The following is a 24,583-nucleotide window of genomic DNA, read 5'->3' as shown; positions in this document are numbered from 1 at the left end:
AACACAGCTGCTACTCTGAAACCTGTCATATTTAATTAGTTACTAAGTTACAAAAATGACTGGTGGACTTTCTTCCGACTGAATGACTGCTAAACCATCTTTTCAAACTGAAAATAACCCTTCTTTACCTATATGAGTAAGCAGGAAGCATAATCAGTCAGCTGTGTCAACTTTTTCAGGATTACTAGTGATGCTTTGCCAGGAGTGGAGAAGGAAGGTATCACGAGATAATATCAGCTCCTTCAGGGAATCAGAGGGAACCTTCATTTTTTGAATAGCTTCTTCTCTCCATCTCTATTGCCAGTCATAGATCTCTGCATTTGCCCAATTTAATACATTTATTTTTTTTAAAAGGTAGTTTATGTAAAGCTGTGTTCATATACTCCATCCTTGATCCCCTCCAGTCTGGTTTCTGCCCCACTGTGCTATTGGAAGTGGTCTCACCAATGACTCTTTCCTGGCTAAATCTCAGGGCCTCTTTTTTGGTCTTTAGCTTCCTCTTGGCTGCTTTTGACATCACTGATCTAACTCTTTCTCTTTGGCTTTTCCTGATGCCTACATTGCTCCCCTCAGATCATTCAAAATAATCACCATCTCAACCTCATTGTGACCATACACCCCTAGGAAAGAGCATACTGACCCTTCAAGGGTCAGCCTGGAGTTCACAGATTAGCCAGGGTGCAATTTAGGATACTCCGCTCTGCCCCAGTGACCTATTTAAACAGAAAGAGGAAGCTGATGGGGGGGGGGGGGGACACGAGCCTAGAAGCTGAATAGCCTGCACAAGGAAGTGATCTCTCTCTCACTTCAGGAGCTTAGTCTGACCAGGGACAATGACTTTGGACTCTGCTTTGGACTTACAATGTGGGAGATCTGAACCTGGATCCTGAGGTAAGGGTGTTTGATTTGTTTTTACATGTACTCCTTCTCTGGGGCTTCAGTGAAGGTGATACTTTTCACTAGTTTGGTTTGGCTTCTTATTGCCTTGATCTGTGCAAGTGGATTGGTTGATACTCAGTGAGGTGGACTCACCTGGCCAAAGGAGGTGCTTAGGGAGGCCCACCTCTTTACAATCTCCTTTGAAAGCCTCTTTTGGTGATTATTATCTTTTGAATTACAATCACATCTAGAGCAGAGGTCCCCAAAGTGTGGGGTGCAACCCCCAGAGGGCATGGAGGACTGTCCAGGGCGCATGGCAGGGCCCAGGCCAGGCCTTACAGTGGTGGGGAGGGATTGCCACCCAGCCCCTTTCCACCCCCAGCTCTGCTTTGGTCTGGCCCCCAGTCACATCTCCAGCTCCCAGCCCTGTGCACGCTTGGCCCCATGCCCAGCCTCAGCCGCTGGCCATGGCTCCATTTCTGGCCCAGGGCCAAGGCTGGTGGCAAGGCCGGGAGTAGAGTTGCACCTGGCTTTGGGCCAGCTGCTGGTCCCTACCTCAAGCCAGCTGCAGCTCCGCTCCCGCCCCCACCCTAGCCCCTGGCTGCGGCCCTGGCCCCAGACCCACCCCCAGTTGCAGCCCTACTCTCAGCTCTCTAACTCCTGTCTAGCTCAGGGGGGCTGAGGAGTCACAGACAGGGTAAGGGGGGCACATAACCCTCAAAAGTTTGGGGATCACTGATCTAGAGGTTCTTAGGCTCCCCCCTTTTCATTGCATTAAGCAAAAGTAGTTTGTATCTATCTGTGAAACAAGATACAAACTACTTTTGCTTATAACATCATAGTCCCTCCACCTTTATCTTCTCTTGTATCTTTTTCTTATATTGCTCCACTCCCCCTTTCCGAATGCTGATGCCATCCTCTATCACCTGTCATCTGGTTTTCTCTTATGTATCTTTCTCATTGATTTCATACCCGTTTTCCAATTTATAATGATCATTCTGAATTCAAATCCTGTCCTCCAAAGTGAATCCAACCCCTCCTAGCTTAGTGTCCTCTGCAAATATTGTAAGCATAATCTCCTTTCCATCATTTAAGTCATAAGTGAAAACACTGAATAGTACCAAACCCAGGACAGAACCCTGCAGGACCCCACTTGGTACATCCACCAAGTTTCACTCTGAACGAAGGGTAACTATTCTTTAAGAATAATCAGTTATGCATCCACCTTATAGTAACTTCTCATAAGCAATATGGTCTAGGTGAATGTCATGTGGGACTGTGTCAAAAGCCCAGGGCTGCCCGGGGGGGGGGAGGAGGCAAGAAGGGCAATTTGGCCCAGGCCCCGGGCCCTACAGGGGCCCCCACAAGAGTTTTTCGGGGCCCCTGGAGTGGGGTCCTTCACTCGCTCTGGGGGCCCCGGAAAACTCTCGTGGGTCCCTGTCTTGACCAGCGGGGTTCCTTCACTCGCTCCGGGGTGGAAGGACCCCCTGCCGGCATATTACCGCCAAAGCGGGACCCGCTGCCGAAGCGCAGCCGGGTCTTCGGCGGTAATTCGGCGGCGGGGGGCCCTTCCGTTCCGGGACTCTCCGCCGAAGTGCCCCAAAGACCCACGGCGGGGGCCCCCCGCCGCTGAATTACTGCCGAAAACCCAGCTGCGCTTCAGCAGCGAGTCCCGCTTTGGCGGTAATTCGCCGGCAGGGGGCCCCCACCATAGGTCTTCGGCAGCGGGGGGCCCCGCTTCGGCAGTAATTCGGCAGCGGGGGGTCCTTCCATTCCGGGATCCACTGCTGAAGTGCCCCGAAGACCCCAGGCCCCTGGAATCCTCTGGGCGGCCCTGCAAAAGCCTTACTGAAGTCCAGGTATATCACTTCTCCTGCTTCCGCTCTATACACTAGGCTGGCTACACTGTCAAAGAAGGAAAATAGATTGGTTTGACAGGATTTGTTCTTGACAAATTTATGTTGTGTATCACCTTATTATCCTCTAGGTTTGAGCAGATTAAACAATAAATCTGTTTCAATATCTTTCTAGGTATGGAAGTTAAGCTGAGTGGTCTAAAATTCAGGAGGTCCTCCTCTTTCCCATTTTTGAAGATAGGAACTATGTTTGCTCTTCTTAAGTGGTCTGGGACCTTAGCTGTCCACGAATTTTTGAAGATAATCACTAATGGTTGAGAGATTGCATTGACTAGTTCCTTAAGTACCCTAGGGAGAATTTCATCAAGTCCTGCTGACTTGAAACTGTGATGGCAGGATCATGTTGAGATAACAATGTGTGTGCTGCATTTTTGTCCAGAGTTGACTCAAGGGTTCACACACATCTGAGAGGCTTGGAAAACATTTTTTCCAGAAAGTTCACAAATCCTAAGGGCTTGTTTACACTGGCAATTTACAGCACTGCAACTTTCTTGCTCAAGGATGTGAAAAAACACCGTCCTGAGCACAGCAAGTTTCAGCGCTGTAAAATGCCAGTATAGACGGTGCACCAGTGCTGGAGATGGTTTTTTTAGAGAGCTGGGAGAGCTCTCTCCCAACATTCTGCTGCGACTACACAAGCCATGTTAAAGCGCTGCTGCGGCAGTGCTTTAGTGTTAGCGGTGTAGACTAGCCCTAGGTCTCTGAACTGATTTGACATTTTTAGGTGTTGGCACCTACTGTATTGCTCTTTCCTTTTGTTGTAGCCTTTGGGAGGTCAGCAAATGTCCCAGGAAGGACACTACAGTGAATTGCATTTTCATATTGTATTTATTCAATTTCAGATACTTCCCCGGCACTTTCTAGTAGATAAGTGAGGTTCTGGTCATGATTACCACAGCTTCAGCCATGCTGTGTCCACCTTGGTATGCTAGAATATCATCAGCTGTGATACTGATCCCTGAGAGTCCTGTTGGTATGTATTGCTAACAACGTTGATTATTTTCCTGCTGGAGGTTGGATCCCAAGAGGCATTCTCATCCATCTGTATCTACCTGCTGGTGTCCAATATGCAGAGAGATACCAGCTTTCTTTATCCAGTACTGCTACAGGGATGCTACATTGCATTGGCTGCTCTGGATATGTTGTTTGTTTGCTTGTGTGTCTATTTTGTGAAATGTTTGTCCCAGGAGGAGTGAAGTAACTCCAGGAACTAAATTTTAGCTGAAAACAGGGTTTCCTGTATTGTATGTTCTACCTCAAATTTCAGCCTTGGTATTTTTTGTAATTTACACTAGTTTAATGGCATTGCTATCATATAATTTTAATCTGAGTTTTCTTCGTTGCAGTTTTGCTTTTTTTCTCCTGCATAATGATGAGGAATTCTTTGTAGCTTAGCATATTCACTAATGGCCCACTGTGTATTTGGCATTCAGTATCCTATTTGTGTGCTGCTGTCTTGTCTTTGCATGTGATGCTAGTGTGAGCATTTTAAACAATTTATTTTTGCTGGTTTGCGGTGCATTAATGTGCAAAATCTGATGCTCTGTGTCACTGATTCCTTGATATGGTGCAATTTTTTTTCTATGCTTTTCTCATCAGGAAGCTTTGGCATAATGATTTATCTTGCCACGATTACTGTATATGACCCCCCCACCCCCACTTATGTAGGACATTTTTCCATATTCATGTTTTTCAGTTACCCTGCCTCCCCTACTCCCTGGTCTTCCTTTGTGTTTTGTTTGTCTGCTCTACTTTGTATTTGTACATTTGCTTTTGCATGAATGTTGGTATGTTTCTTTGTGTTTTACTACTTTCCCTGTGCAGCTTGATAAATTATCTGTGTGTCTGCTCCACTTATTGTCGGCATTTGGATATGAGCTTGTTCACTAGCTTTATACACATCTATAGCTCATGGTAGAGTTATCGAGTGCTTTCTAGGCATTCACATTCAAGCTTCTGTATCTTTCATCCCTATTACTAATCTATCCCAAATTTGTTCATCTTTTAATCTTTGATAATCAGATGAGTCGACCGTTGTCCAGTAGCCTGGCAATTTACTGATCTATTGCTTCTCCAGATTCTTGATCACAACTGTTGAAGATACTTTTCATATACAACATTGTTTGTGGGTTGAAAATTCTTTTGGGGGCACCTCTAGGATTTTACAGTTTTCCTGGTCTGCTGCTGATGTATCTAGATGCTGTTGGAGCATATGTCAGCCTTTGTCCATTACAATGTACAGTGTGGCTGCTGGCTGTTCTTTTTTTGTTTCCATGTTGCTATTGTGTAGTTTTCTCATTGTGGTCTAAAGAATATCCAATTGCTAAACACATCTCCTTTACGTTCATCGGCTCAGGGACATGAATCCAGTATGCTGCTATGATTATTGTTTCATTTGCGTGGTTTTGTTTAGTTGGCTTTTTTGTTTCTGATTTCCTGTGCCTGTAGGCGCCGACTCACTTCTGACACTATGTTCAGTGTTGAAGCATAACAGAAAGAAAGCCAAGACACTGCAACATTCAGGTTTGAATCCTTCCTCTACACATACAGTCCTCTCTCAACAAGCACTTTCGGAAAGTAGAATTCTCTACATCTTAGAAATTATCATATACATACAATATAATAGTACGTTTAACACCCCTTATTGGGAAGTTACCTATTGTAACACTCTCTTTACAAATTATAGTTTCCATTATATAGTAGTTATAATTATAGTTGCTATTATCACACTGATATTGACACTTCTTCCCAAAATAGCTTTACAGGACATCTGGAATAACTCTGATTCCTCTTTCTTATCCTCTCACTACAATTCCCTTTGGGTAATGGAGAACCAGCTTCTATAATAGAACTTACATTTCATTTGTCAGCTTGTGTAGGACTTAACCTCCATCTAACATGTAAACCACTATCCCAATGGAGGGTCTTCTTTTCCCAAACAAGGAGGATATTCTCACAGACTCTTCATTAGATCAGTCAATTCTCACTAGTTTTTATGATGTCTTTACTGTCAAACCTTCCAGATACACTCTAAGCATCTGGTCCAGCATTTGAATTTGTGCTAACAGAAGACAGATTTCCTTCTGTATATATGAATTGAAATAAAAACTTTATATTTTTTCTTCTTTGTACAATGCTTTTCTCTGTGCTTAAAGTACTCTGAAAAGTGTGGATGAGATCTCATTACCCCATCTGCCCAGCAATTAATTCTGTCACAAACTCCAAATCAATCCTGTCCCCCCAGTCCTCACACATCAGTTGTGACCCCACATTTGTTCTGCCTCCCCTGCTGCTCCTCTAGTTCCTGGCAGGGATGGCTCCAGGCACTAGCGCGCCAAGCGCGTGCCTGGGCGGCAAGCTGGGGGGGGCACGTGCCCATCGGTTGTCGTGAGGGCGGCGGTCAGGCTGCCTTCAGTGGCATGCCTGTGAGAGGTCTGCCGGTCCTTCGACTTCGACGGTAATTTGGCATGGGACCAGCGGACCTCCCGGGCATGCTGCTGAATTCACGCGACCAGCAGACCTCCCTCAGGCAAGCCGCCGAAAGCCGCCTGCTTGCTTGGGGCAGCAAAATACATAGAGTTGCCCTGGTTCCTGGGGTTCTTTACTCCTCTCCTCAGTCCTGGGAAGGAGCTTCAGGGGTTCTTCACTCCACTCTGCCCCTTCCCAGGCCAGGTGTGTTAGAGAGGAAGGAAGAGCAGAGGAGCCATCTCATTGCTCACTGAGAGAAGGGAGTGGCACCACCCTGAGCTGCTAGGTGTGGTTGGCTGCTCTTCTCAGCAGCAACTGGGAAAAACAGCCAAATTCATTGGATAAGGTGATTTTGAACCCTGATGGAATCATTACTTACTTATAATCCTGCTTCTCTCAAGGTGTTGTGATGAATCTGTGAGCTCCTGTAGGGCAGTGTTAACTTCCAACACAACATCCTGCCACGGCACTCCATACTTCATCCAGCAAGGGGAAGGGAGGGGATGTGACTCAGGAGGGAGCCAGAGGATGCATTGAGCAGCAGCAGTAGGCCAGGAGAGGCAGCAGCCAGTGCAGTGAAGGCATGAGCTGGGAGAGAACGGATAAGCAGCAGCCTGTTGCAGGCAAGGGGGCCCATGCTAGCCTCCTTGATAGTTCAGAATACCTACAAATGCAGTGGCAAGACTGAAAGAACTGAACTCTGACTAGGGGACTGCAGGCTAGTGCATGATTACTTCCTTCAGAGAATGTCCCTGGTGCTAGGCAGGAGGAACTCCGCTTTCATATCATAGGATTGGGAAGTGTTGTGTGTTGGGTTTTTGTCTTTACTTGGATAAACATTCAAACAAACATACAGAGGTTAATTGGACTGTTTATATTGGGCAGCCCCACTAAGGCAATCCTTTGTTGTTCATGAGACTTTAAGTGTATCTCACCATGGGCTGCAACCTTGAGAATCTAATGCCTATAGCACTAGCTTCTGAGCATGTTCGACACCCAACACACTACCAGATATCAAGGAGCCTGGTGTACCACAGTGAAACCTGTAGGGGGATTGGTCGTGGTATCATTTGACTGGGCTTCTCCTTCACTGGGCTCTGAACTGCACCTGAGACAGCACCTTAACACCCTTATCTCTCAAAGATTCCTGGTCTGCTTCATTCTGAGACCAACTGCCCCTGGCTCAGTGCATCCAGAACATTCAATTTCAGTTCCTTGAGGAGCAGGAAGCAAAGAGCTCCCCCAATGCTAAGTGTCCAAAGAGTGTGTACAGAATAGGGCCATAATGTATATAATTCAGAGAAGCAGTATTACATGTACTAATAATAGAACTGGATGCTTATATAGCACTTGTCATCATGTGCTTTAATAAGGAGATCAGTATCATCATCCCCATTTTGCAGATGGGGAAGTTCACACACAGTGTACTAAAGTGACTTGCCCAAAGTCACCTAGCAGAAAGTGACCAAGCCAGTAATGGAACCAAGGTCTACTGAGTCCCAGTCCAGTGCTTTATCTACTGAGCTAGAGTAAGGGAAGAGGGATGTGTGCATGGACCTGAATGCCAGTGCCTCAACGTTCCCTCTCCTATCAGGGAGACAGGAGGGGAGTGTCCCTTAGAGAAAACTCTCTTAAACTCACTAGTGAACGCAGGAGGCAAAGTCCCCTTGGCTAGATTAACATGCACGGTGTCCTCAGCCAGTGATAAACCGCAGATAATCCACAGAGGGGGCAAAACGGACCTAACTCCCGTTCATTCAGCTCCTGCCAAGCCCGCCTGGCCCTGCAGGTGGGGACACGCCTGCCAATCTCTCTTCCCCTTGGACAGCAGCAGGGAGCTAGATGACGTTGCCCTTTTAAGAGCAGCCCTGTCGTGTCAGGCCTGTGACGTCAGAGAGCGCAGAGCCCTAGTCCCCGCTGCCTCTGTTATTGCAGCCAAAGGCTGGGATAGCAGCAGCGACAAGGGCAGCTCTGGCTGTGCGAGGGGCTTCGCGCAGTGCAGCTTCCCGGGTGCGTGCGGGGAGAGCGCTGGAGCCCCTGCCGCAGAGCCTGGCCATGCACAGGGATTCAGCCGCCGCCGCCGCCTCCTCCACCAGCAGGAACTTTCCTGGCGGGAGCCTAATGGCTGCGAAGGGGGAAATCTAAGAACAAAGTCTTCGCCTCCAGCCCAGGCGCCGGGGAGAGGGAGATCCGGTAGCAATGAGCCCAGGGGCTGCTTGGCACTGATGTCTCCGTGCCTCCCCCCGGCGGGAGGACTGAGAATCCCTCGCTTACCTTCCTGCTCCTCCCCTGGGGCACAGCCGAGCGAGTGAGCGAGGCAGGGGCGGCAGAGGGGCAGCGGCTCCCCCGGGGGTGCTTTGACACTGACTTGGAAACTTCCACGGGGCCGGGGCTCCCCGGCCCGCCGGTCGCGCCCCGCCGGCGTTCCCACGGAGAGCCCGTTTGACTGCAGGTTTGCGGGAGTGGGTGAATTTCTAAATTCTCCCCTGCCGGTGTCATGGCGGTGAAAGGGGCTGCGGCAGGTACCGGAATGTTGTTAGTAACAGCCAACGTTGGATCCCTCTTTGATGATGTAAGTAGCGCGGCTGTGGGGTGCCTGCACACCGGCGGGGAGGGAGGGAGCCCAGGTTGTCGCTGCCGGGGCGTTCCTGGGTCCCAGCTCGCCCGTGCGGCGCCAGGTTCCCCGAGCCCTTGGCCGGGCTGCGCGGAGGATGCCGCCTGTGTGTGTCTCTCTGGGGCGGCGGAGGTCCCGATGCATCTCCCCGGAGTGGCTCAGAAGAGCGAGCAGGATCCCAGGCAGCCCACTTCCTTGGTGGGTGGGTTTCCCCCGGTCCTAGCGCCCTGCCGCCCGCGGTTCTTCTACGGTGAAGGAGGTAGGGGCTCAGAGCGCCCCCAGCCCGAGCCTAGGGGCGGGCTCTGCACGGGCAGCACCGGCGCTAGGGCACTGCCAGGGGGAGCGCAGGCCACTTGCAAGGTTCTTGCTCGTCCTCTGAGCCCCCTCCCCCCCGCGTCTCCGGCGGCGGGAGGGGCCTGGGGAAAGGGCTTTGGCTCCAGCTGCCCCACCGGCACGGCGGGTGCGGGGACATCATCTCACCGTCACCGCTCCTAGCGCGGCGGGGCGGCTCTCACTGGCGGGTGGCGGCGGGTCCCGCACGGATAGCCGGGCCGGGGTCGGTCCTGCCTGCCGGGCGTGGGAAGCGACTGCCTCCGTGCTGCTGCAACCGCCACTTCTCCGCACGCCCTGCCTCGGGGCTGGGGAAGCCTCCCCGCAGCTCCGCTGTCCTCCCCCGCCCCATTCCCGGCTGTGCCGCCAAGTGTGTGCAGCAGCACCAGGCTGGCAGTGAGGGGCTAGCTAGCCTCCTGCCTCCCCACACCGCCCTCCCTGCCTGAAGCAGGGCCCCTCCTTGCCAGGGAGCAGGGGAAGGAGTCATTGCTTCCCATGCATCCTCCATTCCTAGATAGAAAACGGCTAGGTCTGCCTCTGAAGACCCCTGATTGGCAAATCCACCGCCCCAAGGCTTGCTCGTTGGGGAAAGTTTGTTATCAGCCGGTTTGCAACAGTGTGTCATGTTCACTCCGTGCCCTAATGACTTTGTTGTGTTTTTTCTTGTTTATACACGCTCCTTGAGGACTGTGTAAAAGAAGTAGACTTCCAAACCTGAAAGGGCAGGGAAAAGGTGGTAGCTGTCAGTAGGGCCTTGCTGTTAGAGAAACCGTTTCACCTATGAAAGGAATATAGGCAAGAGTGTGTTAGTGCTTTTTAATTAGAAACTACTAATCAGAGATTGATTCTTGTTTAAAGGATTAGCCATGCTCACGTGCACACACTCCTCTACTCTTAAGCCTTCAGAGAGCTCTGTGCAACTCAGTGAAACTGCTGTCAAGCAAAAGTCATTTTCCTTTTGATCTCTTTTAGAATCTCTCTAATTATGCATATATTTTTAAAACCAGAAGGGCTTGAAGTGATATCAGTCCTTAGCTGCATCTGAAGAAATGGGTTTTTTACCCACGAAAGCTTATGCCGAAATATATCTGTTAGTCTTTAAGGTGCCACTGGACTCGTTATTTTTGTGGATACAGACTAACATGTCTACCCCCTGATACCAGTCCTTAGGTTTTTCTGTGTCATATGATCATTAATCTGAAAATTAGACTTTACAAAATATCACCTCTGGTGATGATTGTGTATGATAAATCAGTTTTTATTTAGCTAATATAAATATTTACTCTAATACAAAAATCAGATATTATACTTTCCCATAAAGTTTGACTAATTATTCATTTTTAAATGCCATTTCCCCCAGCATTAGTGTATTTTATGTCAGCTGTTTTGTTCACCTACCAGTAAATCTGTAAGTTGAATATTTGTTGAAGGTGGACTTTTGTTTCTTTGGCAGCCTTAGTTAAAATGTCAAGATAGCCGAAGTAATTTAGTCTGCAGCAAAATGCTTTCCTGGAATATTGTTTATACTCTTCTAAGTTTTCATTTTTTCTTAACATATCAAGCAGTATATCATGATCTCAGTCAGATGATACAATTTTCTTAGCTGTGGTTCTGAAGCCTCAGAAATAAAACCTTACATTGCTTTCATTCTCACATGAAAAAAATAAATTCTGCTGCATTCCTTCCAGTAATATCAAAAATAGAGCAACTGAGCTCTACTTTTTCCCCCCAAAATATATATTTTAACATAGTGACTTGAAAATATGATGCTCTAATTATTGTTCAGCAAAATATATTATTCACATAAATATTTTAACACTTGACATGTCTAGGATTAAAGCAAAGAGGAGAAATTTTGTTTGTAAATTGGCCAAAGTTAGTTATCACAATGCTTTAAACTGCACAGCTTCAGAATGATAGCTGGCATAACAGCTGGGGTTCTGATCCTGCAAGAACGTACATGTATGGGGTAAACTCTGGTCCCTCTGAAGTCAATGGCAAAACTCCTGTTGACTTTTTGGTGAAACCAGGCTTTCATCCACGGTGAATGGAGTACTACCATTGCCTCGCAGTTCTTAAAATCGAGAACATATATAAGTCGTTGCAGGATTGGGGCCCAAGATTCTGTTAGCTGAAGATTTTAGCCAAGTGAACTAACATTAGATTTGCCTCATGTTCATGTGTTATACGCAAATCATTGTTTAAGTGTACCTCAGTGAGCACGTTCCAGTTTTTTGTAGTTGTCATAATTTAAAGCAAGTGGGATTCACTGTTCATGGGACACTGAGAGATGCCTGCTAAAGACACAGTTAGTCTTTTAACTAATTTTATTGAAAAACACAGTTTGAATTCCGCCTAAGTTTATTTTAAAATGTATATGTATTCAGTTTTGTATTATAAAAGAATATGTACAAAGTATGGCTTTGATCCTTCATACTTTTACTTGGGTGAATAACTTTATGAACATGGGTAGTCTCACTGAGTGCAATACAATTATAAATGTGTATGTGTTTGCAGGTCCAGATCCTGAAGTGGCAAAGTAATTAGTCTCAGCATGCTTTCTCTCTTCAGAAAAATATGTGCTAGTGTGTTGGTTTAGAATGTGTTCTGCAAGTTCTCCTATGGCTGGTAGGGATTTTATTTCTGACTTTGAGCGCTGTCATTTAGGTAATCCATGTCTTGAGATTTAGTGACTGCCTGGGAGCTCTTAATTTGTGTTGTAGGAGTGTTAAAATTCTTAGAGGAACTGAAGCATTTTTATTATTCATTGCACTGTACATGACTCCAAAAAGGGATATGTTGGTTATTCTTTTAAAATGAAAACAAGGAGTTCTACAACAAGAAGAAACAGTGTTATCAACTTTAAGGTGGGCAATAAAAAGACTGCGCTGAAGTTTCTTGATTACATTTCTGGTTTGTTGCTGTTGGAATTGTGCCTAGAAATTGACCAGTCAGGTTTCTGGAATTGTCAGTTTCATTAAAGTATGATGAAGTTGAAATTAGACTGGTTTGTGGTTTTAAGCTTTTAGGTTCCATATTTGAGTTAGTAGACGACTGCTTTTGATTGTTGGGATTTTCTTATTTGGGAAAAGAATAAGAATCTGTTCTGTGGAAGAACCTGTGACATTAACTGATTGCACTAGCAAATAAGTACTTATTTCTGGTAGATTTCACCCACTTAATATATATATTGACTTTAAGATTTTTGCCTGAAAAATGTTTTGCAGTGCCCATATTTCTTTTATTCCAAGTTTTAATTTTACATTAAATCTAACTCATCTCTGTATAGTTTATTATGATATTGCTGGGCCTCAAAATGTAGTGTCATTCATTTTTAGTGATGCAACATGGAAATTGGAGGTGGGCTGGAGGTTTGAATCTGAATATTCTGTGCAACACTGTACTGTGTTCTTTGGCTCATTGGTGTGTAATTCATCCTTGTGCAGAAGGCTTGTGCAGGGCTTTACACACTTTAAACCCCATATTAAGATTGCTCAAGGGAAACAGCACTCAGACGCCTTGAAGCCCTGTGTGTTGCTGTTTTGAAACTAGCCATGGACGAGGGTGGGGCAGGGGGCAAGCTGGGGGGAGGATCTAGGAGATCTGCAGTTATATGGATTTGCTGGCCCTGGTTGCATCAAAGTGCAGTGGCTGCTCTTCCAGCCTTATACTAAAAAGTGTGTGTGATTTCTCTTCTCTCTGTATCACCCAAATAAACTGATTACACAGGCATTATGGTAAATAATTTTCTCTAGTTTATAGTGTTGTTGCTGTGCAGCAAAAATATAACTTGCACTCCAAATAAGGTTATTAAGATTGGCGCTGCTTACTTGGCTGCTGCACATTTATTTAGCATTGTACCTGAAAATATTCCCCATTTGAAACGAACTTTTCATAGTGGAGCAGATTAAAATCTTTTTGCATGGTAGATAGGTCATGCCACCCAACTGAAACTTTCTTAGTCTCAGATTAGTAGTATTGCTATTTTGGTTACCATTTTAGTAATGAATGAGAATCAGTGTCTTGTGCCCTGGTATTGGGGAAAGTAACTTCTCATAACTTACTGATTTTCTCCCTTCAGTCATTTGCTCCATTTATAGCAGATTATTCATGAATTTGTGAGTTAGTATTGTGGGGCTTAACAGTCATGAGTGACTGAATTGGGTTTCTTTACCTCTCCTTCCTCCCAGTCATTGGGACTATTTCATTAGATGCATAAATGCAATATTTCTGAGTTTTACACACATTTTACAGATATGTTGCTGCATACGACTTGGTTTATATTCTTATATACTGTACTTAAACATTTAACACAAGTCTCACTGTATAAACATTTCCTGTTTTTAACAGAGTATACAGTTGCTGACAACAGAACATGGGAGTTCAGGTTACCTGTGGGCTAGTGCCTTTTTTTTTTTTCCCTTTGCTTTTTCTGCTGCACTTGCATGACTTCAGGTCTACCTGATAATGGGTAGACCGTGTTTGTAATAGCAAGGAAATTAATTTGACTGGCATATTTGTGTGTTTACTGTGTATAGTTTTGATTACATTAACATTATAGTTAATATGCTTGCATCAGCTTTAGTGGGATTTTTTTTGCCTAGGTTATTTTAGCACACTATTTAAACCAAACACCTGTAGCTGATATGCTGAGTAGCCAGATTCTACTTGTGAAGAGTTTTCACTAAAACATATAAACCATCAGCTTCCAGTTTAAAAAACAAAACAAAACAAAAACAGGACTTTAAGGTCTGCAGTTTAGTAAGATCCAGCGATGACCTACTTTCCTCATCCCAGCCTAGCTTTCTGCAATCTGTTCAATTAATTAAGAAGTAATAAATTACTTATTGCTGTTGATTTTCATTTTCTTTAGAATAAGAGTTAGGAGCCCATCAGTTGTGTGTGATGAGATGGTGGTTGGGGAAATGGGTGCGTTATTTAGGAAACATTTCAAATGTTAATTTTCCCCAGAAATGTGTGAGGAAGGGTGAGCAGCACTGAGGAAGGATAGGTCTATTAAAGCTTGATAAATGCGTAGGGCGAAACTGCAAAGGGGTCCACCAAAGCAGATCTTTATATTCACAAAGCATCCTGTTAACTTCAGTGGGACTTTGCTCAGCAGGGTCTCTTTCCAGTGTTGGGACCTTAGTTGCAACTGTTAGTGTGTATCCGGGCAATAGTGTTTGACTTTCATGCAAGATATTCCTGCTTGCAGTAATCAATTTCTTAATATATTATTGTCAATGAAGGAAGCAGACTGGCTCACATGCACAAGCACAAGTCGTATCTCTTTTTTTGTTTAGGCAGATACTATCACCTACTCCCACCCAATGCAGGCAGACAACCACTTCTCTTCCCCTCTTTCAAGTAGATAGATCAGATGGACCTTGGGCTTAGGGGTGGAGAAAGATGAAACTTTAAGGTAGGTCACAATTTGGGCCTAACTAAAATTTCATCATCCACGCAAATAATGTATTATTTAAACAAAAATACTTGTTCTTAGTCCTGGGGGTGGCGCTAGGGTGTTTGTCTTTTAGGTGAGTACTGGTGGGTGATACTCTTTGGGCTTTATTTTGGTCATTGGTTCAGAATTAGTGTTTAGAAACGTTACTAGTTGTGAAAGTGTTCGTATCAGCCTGGCCCAAGTTCAATTACAATATGGAAAAATAACTTAAGTGGGAGAGCATCCTTTCTTTAAAATCAGGTCATTCTAGTTGCTGTCTTGCTTTTTCTTCACTTCAGTTCTAGCAAGATTTTACCTGCCAATATTATTATTACTGACTCTTTGACTTAGATAGGATAAAAATTTCAAAAGTGCCTAAGGCCCATTTTCAATGAGTGTCAATGGGGTTTAGGCTCCTAAGTCACTTAGGCGCTCTGGAAATATGCTCTCATGCTTTGTATGTTGGATAGATGTGATTACGAGCTTTTTTTATGATACTCAGCTATCAGTCTAGTTTGAACAGTTCTCAAGGTAGTGGGCACTAAAATCAGTTCAGAATGAAAGTGTGGGTATGAGAAAGATAAAAGCCAGTAAATCTGAAGCATAGACACTTTTTATTTTGACATTTCATTTTTAAAACCAGTTAGTCCTTTAACGGACAGTGAATGCAGTACGTAATTCAGTCTTTACTAAGTTGCGATCTAAGTTTTCCATGCTTGAAATAGTTTGAGTAGTTTGCTTCTGACACTAGATTTTGAGGAGCTTAATTGGCATTACCTGATAGAGGTGATAAACACTTCATTCAGGAAAAAAATATTTTGAATTTTGTTGGATACCTTAATTTCTGTAGGATGGAAAAGTATTTTTTCAAGTGGGTATTAAGAAAAACCTGTATAGTACCTAAGCACAGCTTGAAGTTTGATAAAGCCCCTTTCACTATTCCTTCAGAACTGAACTACTATTATGCTTTTTACAAAATTATTTAAATTCTTTATTTCATTGCTAAGAACACACACGTGCAACACTTGAGTTGTCATGTTCTTATTCCTTGAGCTGGTCTGGCACCATCTTGGATGGTGGCACAACAACAAGGAAGTGAAAACAAACAGTGTCAAGTCTGCCTGGATGAAGGCCTTGATTTTAGCCAGTTACTTAAGCACATGTCTAACTGTAAGCATATGTGTAGTCCCGTTGGCTTCAGCGGGATTACTCATGTGCTTAAGTACCTTGCGGATTCGGGACCTTAGTTAGGATCAAATCCTCTTTCTAGCATTTAGCTCAAATATGTAGTAAGGAGTGTAGAGGCTGGGCTGCTAGAGGGGAGTGGTGAGAGGACACAGGGGAAAAAGGAGGATTCCCCAACACCAGCTGGTCCAGTGAATCTGTGTACTGGTGATTAAACCATTCCACTCCTGCCTCACCCTAAACATTCATCCGTTAGTTCAGAAAGACCCCTTGCAAAACAGCATCATGTCACACGGTTGTAAACTCTTGATATGGGCTCCCTTTATACTGCTACCAACGTACTTGGCTTTCTGCAACCCTTATCAGAGAACTTGGCCCTAAAATCTGAGTTTATTCACTGGTTTACTTTGTTTCTGCATCCAGGGGTTATGTGACATAGGAAAACAATCCTATTATGAGTGGGGATTCCAGCCCACAGAAACTTATGCCCAAATAAATTTGTTAGCCTCTAAGGTGCCACAAGGACTTTTTCTTATTTTTAGGTCTAACCAACAATACTGACGAATGCTACTTTAGAGAGCCAAAGAAGCATTTTTCAGTAATTGTGTGGGTTTAGTTTATATTTTTTTTTTAATCAAAACCTTTAAAATTTCTTTCTTACTCTCCATCACTTTAACCCTTCTTTTCCCCTCACCTTTCTACTGTCATCTGATGCTGGTGTCTGCTTTTCAGTTTCATATTTGGACGGTGGTATGCAGCGCTGTCTGTGAAGACGCATAACATGAGCACTATTCGTTGCTTGTTGTTTCTTGTTATAACAATATTTCCCTTCCCAGTTTCTCTTTTTTGAAGTTAGAAAGGTACTGGAAAAAGCTACATACAGTCAGTGAGTGCATTGATATCTCAATGGCCGAATCTTAAATCTGTCTTATTTTTTTAAGTCCTTTCCCCATATTACATTCCTCCATCTTCCCTCCCCCCCCCCAAAAGAATCTCAATGTATCTCCTCCCTGCCTTCACTTTTGTTTTATTAGCTTTTCAAGCATTTGTTAAATCAGATGAATTAGAGGGGTTGGTGGGTGGGTTGAAACTGAAATGTGGGTCACATTTTGGCCACACCTAAAATTTCTCCTCTTGATATGAAAAATTGTGGGGAGGAGGAGGGGGAGGAAATCAAAGGGTCTCATTTTCCTCTGCAGCACTTGAGCGCTTTCTTTGTTGTGAGGTTTGTTACACCTTGGGAATAGGACAGATAGTAACAGTGCCTGAGGGTATGTCTACACCACCTGCTGAATCGGTGGGTAGCAATCGATCTATTGGGGATCGATTTATCGTGTGTGGTGTAGACGCGATAAATCGAACCCTGATCACTCTTCCATTGATTGCTGAACTCCAGCTTGGCGAGAGGCGGAAGCAAAGTCGACGGGGGAGCAGCGGTGTGCCACGAGGACACAAAGTAAGTAATTTTAATTCGATCTAAGATACGTCGACTTCAGCTATGCTATTCTCGTAGCTGAATTTCCATACCTTAGATGGATTTCTCCCCCTCTCCGCCCCCCAGTGTAGGCCAGGCCTGAGGGAGGGCAGCTGCATTATCATAGGATTGTTTTTTCACACACACCACAGGGAACAGCTTGAAACTGTATTCCTACTTACGCTGCAGATGTTAAAGTGGATTTGGGAGCCTGCATCAGTTTGTTAGCTCCTTGTTTGCTTATGGCTTTGGTAAATGATGATAAACAGCACAGCGTACATATGCGCAGCATACCTGTTGCTCTCACACATGCGGTTTTGACAATAATTTTCATAAGCCCTTTACGTGGTACTCATATGTGATCTAAGTGACATTAAAGCAGCTGTTTGTAGCTTTCCAGACAGCAGCATATAAGTAACTTATGCTTTCAGGACTCACTCCCTTACATAAGACAGCAGTCCCCTTCTGAGATGATAGGGTTACAAAATAGAAGACATCAGTAACATAGATGTATTTCTCTTTCAGGTGGCACATAGAATCCCTGTGGTTCTGTTCTGTTTAGTTGTGTGACAAATGCACATCACTTCCTCCACTTTCGAGAGGCATGCAGATGGTTAACTATGCTCAGAATTCAGCTTTTATTTTCAGCTCCCTAAGGATATGGTAGTCAATGACTGCTGAGAGGAAATTAAAGAATAAAGCAGTTGATTGTCCTTATAAATGTGGGACTAAATTAAGACTCTACAGAGTAATAAAGCAGTAAAACATTTTAAATGTACCTACACAAGAGACTCAAGTAGATTATTTTCTATTTGCTGAAGAAAATAGATGGAAAAAATTGTGCTGGCCAACACACTTGGAATATGGGCTTCAGAAAGCTATTTATTCAGAAATAAATAAGTGCAAAATTCATATTCACACTGTATTTTTGTGTTTAAAATCAGCTTTACATTTTAAAAAAAAATACTTACGCAGGATTTTACAGTACTCTCAGCATCTGGGCTTTAATATTTCCAAGATCAGATATTGTTCAGTCCCCTCTAGGCAGGAGACTGAAGTAATTATCTTGTGGACCATCTTTTCTCCTGCTGATGATTATTGTGTCTGGCACCTACAGCAGTTGCTTACATGGAAAAGTAATATGTGAAAACTATATAATATAATTTTAGCTATCTTTAATATGATGTGTTTTTTACGTAAAACAAGGAGGAGAGTTACTGAATTTCATAGACTATTTCTGGATCACAGGTCATGGTTTAAGAAACTAATGTTTTCAAAGTATTTGAATTTCAATTTATTAGGCATATAGCAAAATATTTAAGAGAAAGTGTTAATACCAGTGTCGGCTAGTTTACTTTACTGCATGTATTGTTGCTTACTTACAATTATATGTGAATTACAGTAATTTATTATATGTTGTAACTTGAAATTTGGAAACAGTTGATACTAGATATTTTCCGTGTGGATAAAATCTGTATTTAAGAGGATTCAAACCTTGACTTTTATAGCAATAGTAGGGTTGCCAGTTTTGGTTGTACTTATTCCTAGAGGTTTCTTCGCATGACATAATATTTAAAGATTAATCTTTAATTCCCAGAGACTCCAGGCCAATCCTGGATGATTGGCAACCTTAAGCAATAGGAATACTCAAATTTCAGAGATTTTGTTTGTTTCCAAGATCTCAGCATAGTCTTTCCTTTTATATAAATTGACTTCACTGGAAGTTTCTCTCACACACAGCTAATGAGGCTTTCAGTAACTGTTTGATGTGTCTCTAAAAGGCCTCAAGTTAATGTGTTTTTGTGGTATCTACTTTTTCTCCATTCTGTTTCTTCTCATTTCTGTTCTCTTCCATAACTTTTGTCTCCTTCAGACCTCTAAAAAGGCATCTCCTTTTTATCTCTTAAACATTTTGTTTCCCTATCTTATCTCCCATCGGCAATTCTCCTCTTAATTATTTTCTTAAAGTGAGGATATATTCAAAAAGGCTTGGTAGCCTTTGCATTTACAGTTTTTTAACACTATCACTTGGAAATCTACCAGGAAAACAAGTTTCTGATGATCTAAGATTGATCACATTAGGAAAACAAACGTGGGTGGAGGGTTTCTAATCGTAGGTGGGAAAAGTCTATGAATCCTTGCTGCTTTCTGCTCTATGTGTAATAGTTACTTTTTGCTAGTTTGAGTTAAAGGATATTTTGGAAGGGTAAAATGTATGTGTTCAGTTATGAGGGCAAGTCAAGCCATATATCACCTTGAGAACAACAGTACTCTAATTCTGGTTATCATGAGCTCTACTAAACACATTTTTATTGCCTTCTTAAGTAATGAATTCTCCAGCTCCAACATTGATAGAATGCACATGGAGGCTGACCTAATTTATTGATGCAGGTTCCGCGCCTCCTCCCCCGCCCCGGGCACTTTATTACTTTTGATATTAACCAGAATATGCAAGTTAGAGCCAGAACAACATAGTATTGGTGATGTAAACTCATGTTTTTTAGGAAGGACTGTATTCTTGGCTTGTAAATGTCATTAAATCTGATTTACCATTTATGAGTGTCCTAACATCTATGGAACAGCAAGTTTTGGAACCAGATTGTGGTTGTGCATATTTGTGTTTGTGTGCATACATGCTGATGGAGGAATTATTGAGACCTTGAAAGATGGAATGGCTGTAAAAATGTGAAAGCTGGGTGTTTTCCCAGAAACTTCTAGCCACTGCTTTAATGCCCCGGAAAGCCTTTCTTCACCTTAATCTAGCCTAACATGAAAATAATAAATAAATCAAACTGTAGTTCATTTTTCAACATCCCATTGCTTTGGGAGAAAGGTATTAGGGAAATATAATGTAGTGTAATTTAGTACTTTACCCAGCAGATGTTTTGATTTGCCCTTAAGAGAAGAGGGGAGTATCCTAGGAATGCATGTGAGGTTTTCTTTCTTTATGACCACTGCATGCAGATGCCATCATATCATGATTTAGTGTACTTTTATGATTGTATCACTAATGTTAAAACAAGGAATCATTTTTTCAGATTAACTGTAGTAATGTGTAGTACCTAGTACATGTCCATGAAGTTGTGCTGTTCATTGATGATAAGAAAGACGTTGGATTAAATACAATGGGCATTAGACTGAAGTAAACCATTATTATTTGTGGTATTCATCCTTTTGGCTTTTCAATACTTCTTCTAAAACTAATATACTGTTCATTGTTCTAGGTGTTCTTAGTAGTGCTTGGATTATTTCATTACGTCTACCATTACGTAACATTTAAAGTAGTAACATCTCAGATGTGGTATTTATTGGTTTATAGCATTTTCTAGGAAAAGTGATTGGAATTTACATGTATTTAGAATTAGAGCATGAAAGAAAGTTCTCTGTGTCAGTAAACCAGATACAGAGACTTTCTTTTACACTCTAATTCTAAATACAAGCCTCATTTTTATTAAAATGGAAGAGGTTAATTAAGATCTTCTAGAAAATGAACAACTGTTTACCTGGCCCGATTGGATTTATTGGATCAAATTCAATGAAGGTAACACTGTATGTATCAACACAGTATCTCAAATTTCTGCCATTATTTGAGATGGTAGGTTAAAGATTGCTCCCAATTATCATATAATTGAACTGTTACTAAAATCTGCATCCTCATTATACTTGAATATTTGAAGGAACTGTGCTCTCATAAAGTGAGGATAACAAAACATAAGAATGTAACTAAAAGGCGGATTTCAAGGAGGAGATTTTATTTTGGGATCTTTTGTTTGTGCCTCTGCCTTTTTGTTACAATCTATTTAAAACCTTCATCTTTCTTCTTTCCACAAATTCTGTATTCACTGTGTTATGGTTTCTGTTCAGCCACACCTGTAATCCCCCATGTGTGGTCCACCAAGGGTACCCATATTAGGTTTCCTCCTGGACAGGCTTCTGGCTCCCAGCCATTACCTATGTCTCATTCCCACCTGACTCGGAATTTTAAGACTGCACAGCTAGCTCCCTGCTTTAATCTGTGATCTCTTCAGCAAGCCAGACTGCCTAAACAGGCCAGTGCCTGCACTTCATTTTTCCCTCTGCCCAGAGTTATAAGTTACCCCACAATTCCAACTCCTGAGCAAGCACATTTATTCCTAAGATAAAAGGATTGCAGAGAAAACATTAAAACCAACATACATGCATGCTTGAAAGCTTACCAGAAGTCACTCCCAGTTTCATTCTAGAGTTCTATGGGTTTTAATCCTTCAGCCCACAACTGGGTTTCCCCCATGGTTACATGTTCATCCGTCTTAGATTCAGAGCTAATTAAAGAGTGAGCAGATCAGATGTGCATTTATACAGCTCATGCCTTTTGATCTTGGTCGTCTGTAACAGGTAATCATCAGACAATGATCCCTTCTCCGGGTATAACTTCATCAAAATGCTGGATTTTTACATAAGTGGAGGTAGGGAATTTGCATTAACCTCCCCTAGGAATTCTCCAGGAAACCCACTTAACATTTGTTGTTCCAAAAGTCCACACTTCTCTGGCACATTTTTGATAGTCTTTTGAACAACCAGGTCTTATATCTGTTACTCCCAGGTTTTACATCTTCCTTCCCCAAAGAGATTACATACAATCCTGGCTCACAGCAATACATAAACTCAATACAATAATGTCTTCTAAGGATATTGCAGGAACTTTGCCATAATCTGTCACATGCTGAAAAGCTATCCGTCTTGTATCTACTGCCAAGTACTTCTATTTTTGAAACACCCACCACTTTTCTGGTCTCCTTTCCCCCTCCCTCCCACCCCGTTTCATTTCAGCTCTTCGTTTAATAAAATTTGATGCCTCAAACTCTTAAGAGGGAAAGATTTTCTGTGATGTGAAATAATAACAAGGATAACAGAACAAAACAATCCTCAAATTCTTATTCTCAATGCAGAAAAAAGCATCACAAGAAAGAGCAGCAATGTGATAATACAGTGAAACTTAAAAGTCTTTGTAACTGCCGGATTAGTTGTTTGGGTGAAACTAGGACTGATAGTGTCTGAGAGAATGAGGGGAAACTTCAAAAATATGGTATAGTCTTATTAACTGAAAGGTTTACCAATGTTTGCTGTTTTTTACCGTTGTGTCTAGGAGCCCTTGTCTTGGACCAGGACCACATTGCTCTTCGTGCTGTACAATCACAGAATAAAAAGACGGTCCCTGCCCCAAAGAGTTTATAATAATCTAAGTATAAAACAAGAGATAACAAATGAATATAGAGAGAATGCAGAGTATAAGGCAACAGTGACACAATGTTATGTATTTAACAAAATTATATGCAGTTATATATGGATGACATTTTTAAAAAATGGCCAGGTTACTTCAAAGAACTTTTTTTTAAGGCCTTTAAAATTGCAAGTAAATTCTTTAGAGTAGGGACCACTTTACTCTGTTGTACAACATCTAGCAAGCACAGTGCAGCCCCAGTTCTACTTTTGAACTGAAGGCATTATCTTAAGGTAAATAATAGAAAGTAATACATGTTTTAATCTCAGTCAGTGTTATTCTAACCTCGATTATTTGCATCAGTGCTGAGAATTATGGTATTTGCTATAAAGATTATTCTATTCATTACTCTATAAGCTTTGTCACATAAAGACGTCCATTACATGTTTGAGAAGATAATTTTTTCCCCTCCTTTTGGATTTGTTTAAATCAGTAAATGACTATGATAATGCAGGTTCTTCTCTCCTCCTGCCCCCCTCAACATTCTATTCCTGCATTTGTTGTTGCCATGCCTTGAGAAATACCAGTCCAGTCTAATGTAAGGATAATTGAAGGGATTAACAGGGGAAATTCTATATGAGCAATGTGATTTTTGAGCATGTAATTAGGTCCAAGCAGATGTTTTAGTCTTTATAGTAAAATAAAACAAACCCAGAACTTGTGACGTATGTAGCACGCTAATAACACTTTTCCCTCTCTGACTTGTAATGTTCCTTTGAAGCGTCAAGATTAATTACAAACTCTGTATTTGTTGTTTCCTGTAAATTTTGGAAGTCTCGGGTTTATTTGAGCACATACAAGACTTCTCTAGCCTTCTTAGTGGCTACGTGTACATACTGTTAGTATTTATTTTAAAATGTGATACTAGATGGATTGTGGAAAGTAAGCTGAGTTTGCAAGCAGAAGGTAATTCTGGATTCATAACTTTTTTTTGTTTTTGTTAAGTGACGCTGTGAGAACTTTTTTTGGAAGGCTTGTATCTCAGTTGTGGCAAAATATCTAATTTTAGAGACTTTTGTCAATCCCCATGGGAACAGCAAAACTAATTTTTCCCATAAGAACATTTGACAAATGTAAGCTAAACTTTTTTTGCCAGAAGGAGTTTTGGATGTAACTGTTCTTTTAAGCTATGTTTGCTTGGTATTTGAAGCATTCAGAATTCAATGAAAGAATTCTGTGTTCATTTGGTATCATCAACAGTAACTGATCCATATCTGAATGCTTTAGAATGCCTGTTCATTATACTGTGTCCTAAGTGAGCGCTGAATAAATCCAGATAATGTTGCAAGCAAAACTCATTGACATTATTCCTGCTCTTTATTTCAAATTGTCCAGTGTCAAGTACTTATATGAAATATGGGACTATGAATGCAAACAGAAGAAATGATAAGCTGAGATGACATTGTAGTTGTTAATGACCAGTTATTCAGAACAAAAGTGTGTGGTGAGAACTTCTGGGCCTCTCTTCGTTGAAGAAAGAAATGCAGAAACTAATGTTTGAATTTTTGGATATGGCCAAAAATCTGAGAGGAATGTTAGTGTGGTCTTCAACATAAATAATATCAACGTTGTTTAAGAAAATATTTGGTCAATCTAACTTAAAACACTGGCTTCTGAGGATTGGCTGTGATACAAACTTTCTATAAAGACAAAGAGGAGTCCTTGTGGTACCTTAGAGACTAACCAATTTATTTGAGCATAAGCTTTCGTGGGCTAGAACCCACTTCATCAGATGCATGGAGTGAAAAATACAGTAGGCAGATATAAATATACAACACATGAAAAGACAGGAGTTGTCTTACCGTGTGTGTGTGGGGTGGTGGTGGTGGTGGTGGTGATGGGGTGTCAGTGCTAATGAGTCCAATTCAATCAGGGTGGATGTGGATGTGGCCCATTCCCAACAGTTGACAAGAAGGTGTGAGTATCAAGAGAGAGAAATATTACATTTTGTAGTGACCCAGCCACTCGTAGTCTTTATTCAGGCCTAATTTGATGGTGTCAAGTTTGCAAATTA

At 42.4% G+C, this 24,583-nt stretch overlaps 1 protein-coding gene across 3 annotated transcripts in view; it reads left to right on the top strand.

Moving 5' to 3' along the window:
- The first annotated feature begins 7,694 nt into the window (after positions 1-7,694).
- The window catches only part of INPP5A (inositol polyphosphate-5-phosphatase A), a 422,955-nt gene continuing 406,066 nt past the window's right edge, over positions 7,695-24,583 (top strand). The window contains exon 1 of one of the 3 annotated variants that reach the window (XM_050959548.1): positions 7,695-8,835. In XM_050959548.1, coding sequence (XP_050815505.1) covers positions 8,761-8,835 — 75 coding nt within the window. In that variant the 5' untranslated portion in view covers positions 7,695-8,760. The remainder of the gene's footprint in view (positions 8,836-24,583) is intronic. The other 2 variants (XM_050959547.1, XM_050959549.1) reach the window with 2 other exon arrangements.

This window comes from Gopherus flavomarginatus, chromosome 6 (genome assembly GCF_025201925.1).
Source record: "Gopherus flavomarginatus isolate rGopFla2 chromosome 6, rGopFla2.mat.asm, whole genome shotgun sequence".
Lineage (NCBI taxonomy): Eukaryota > Metazoa > Chordata > Testudines > Testudinidae > Gopherus > Gopherus flavomarginatus.
The sequence above is the reverse complement of the archived record's forward strand: the minus strand, read 5'-3'. Positions and strand labels throughout refer to the sequence as shown.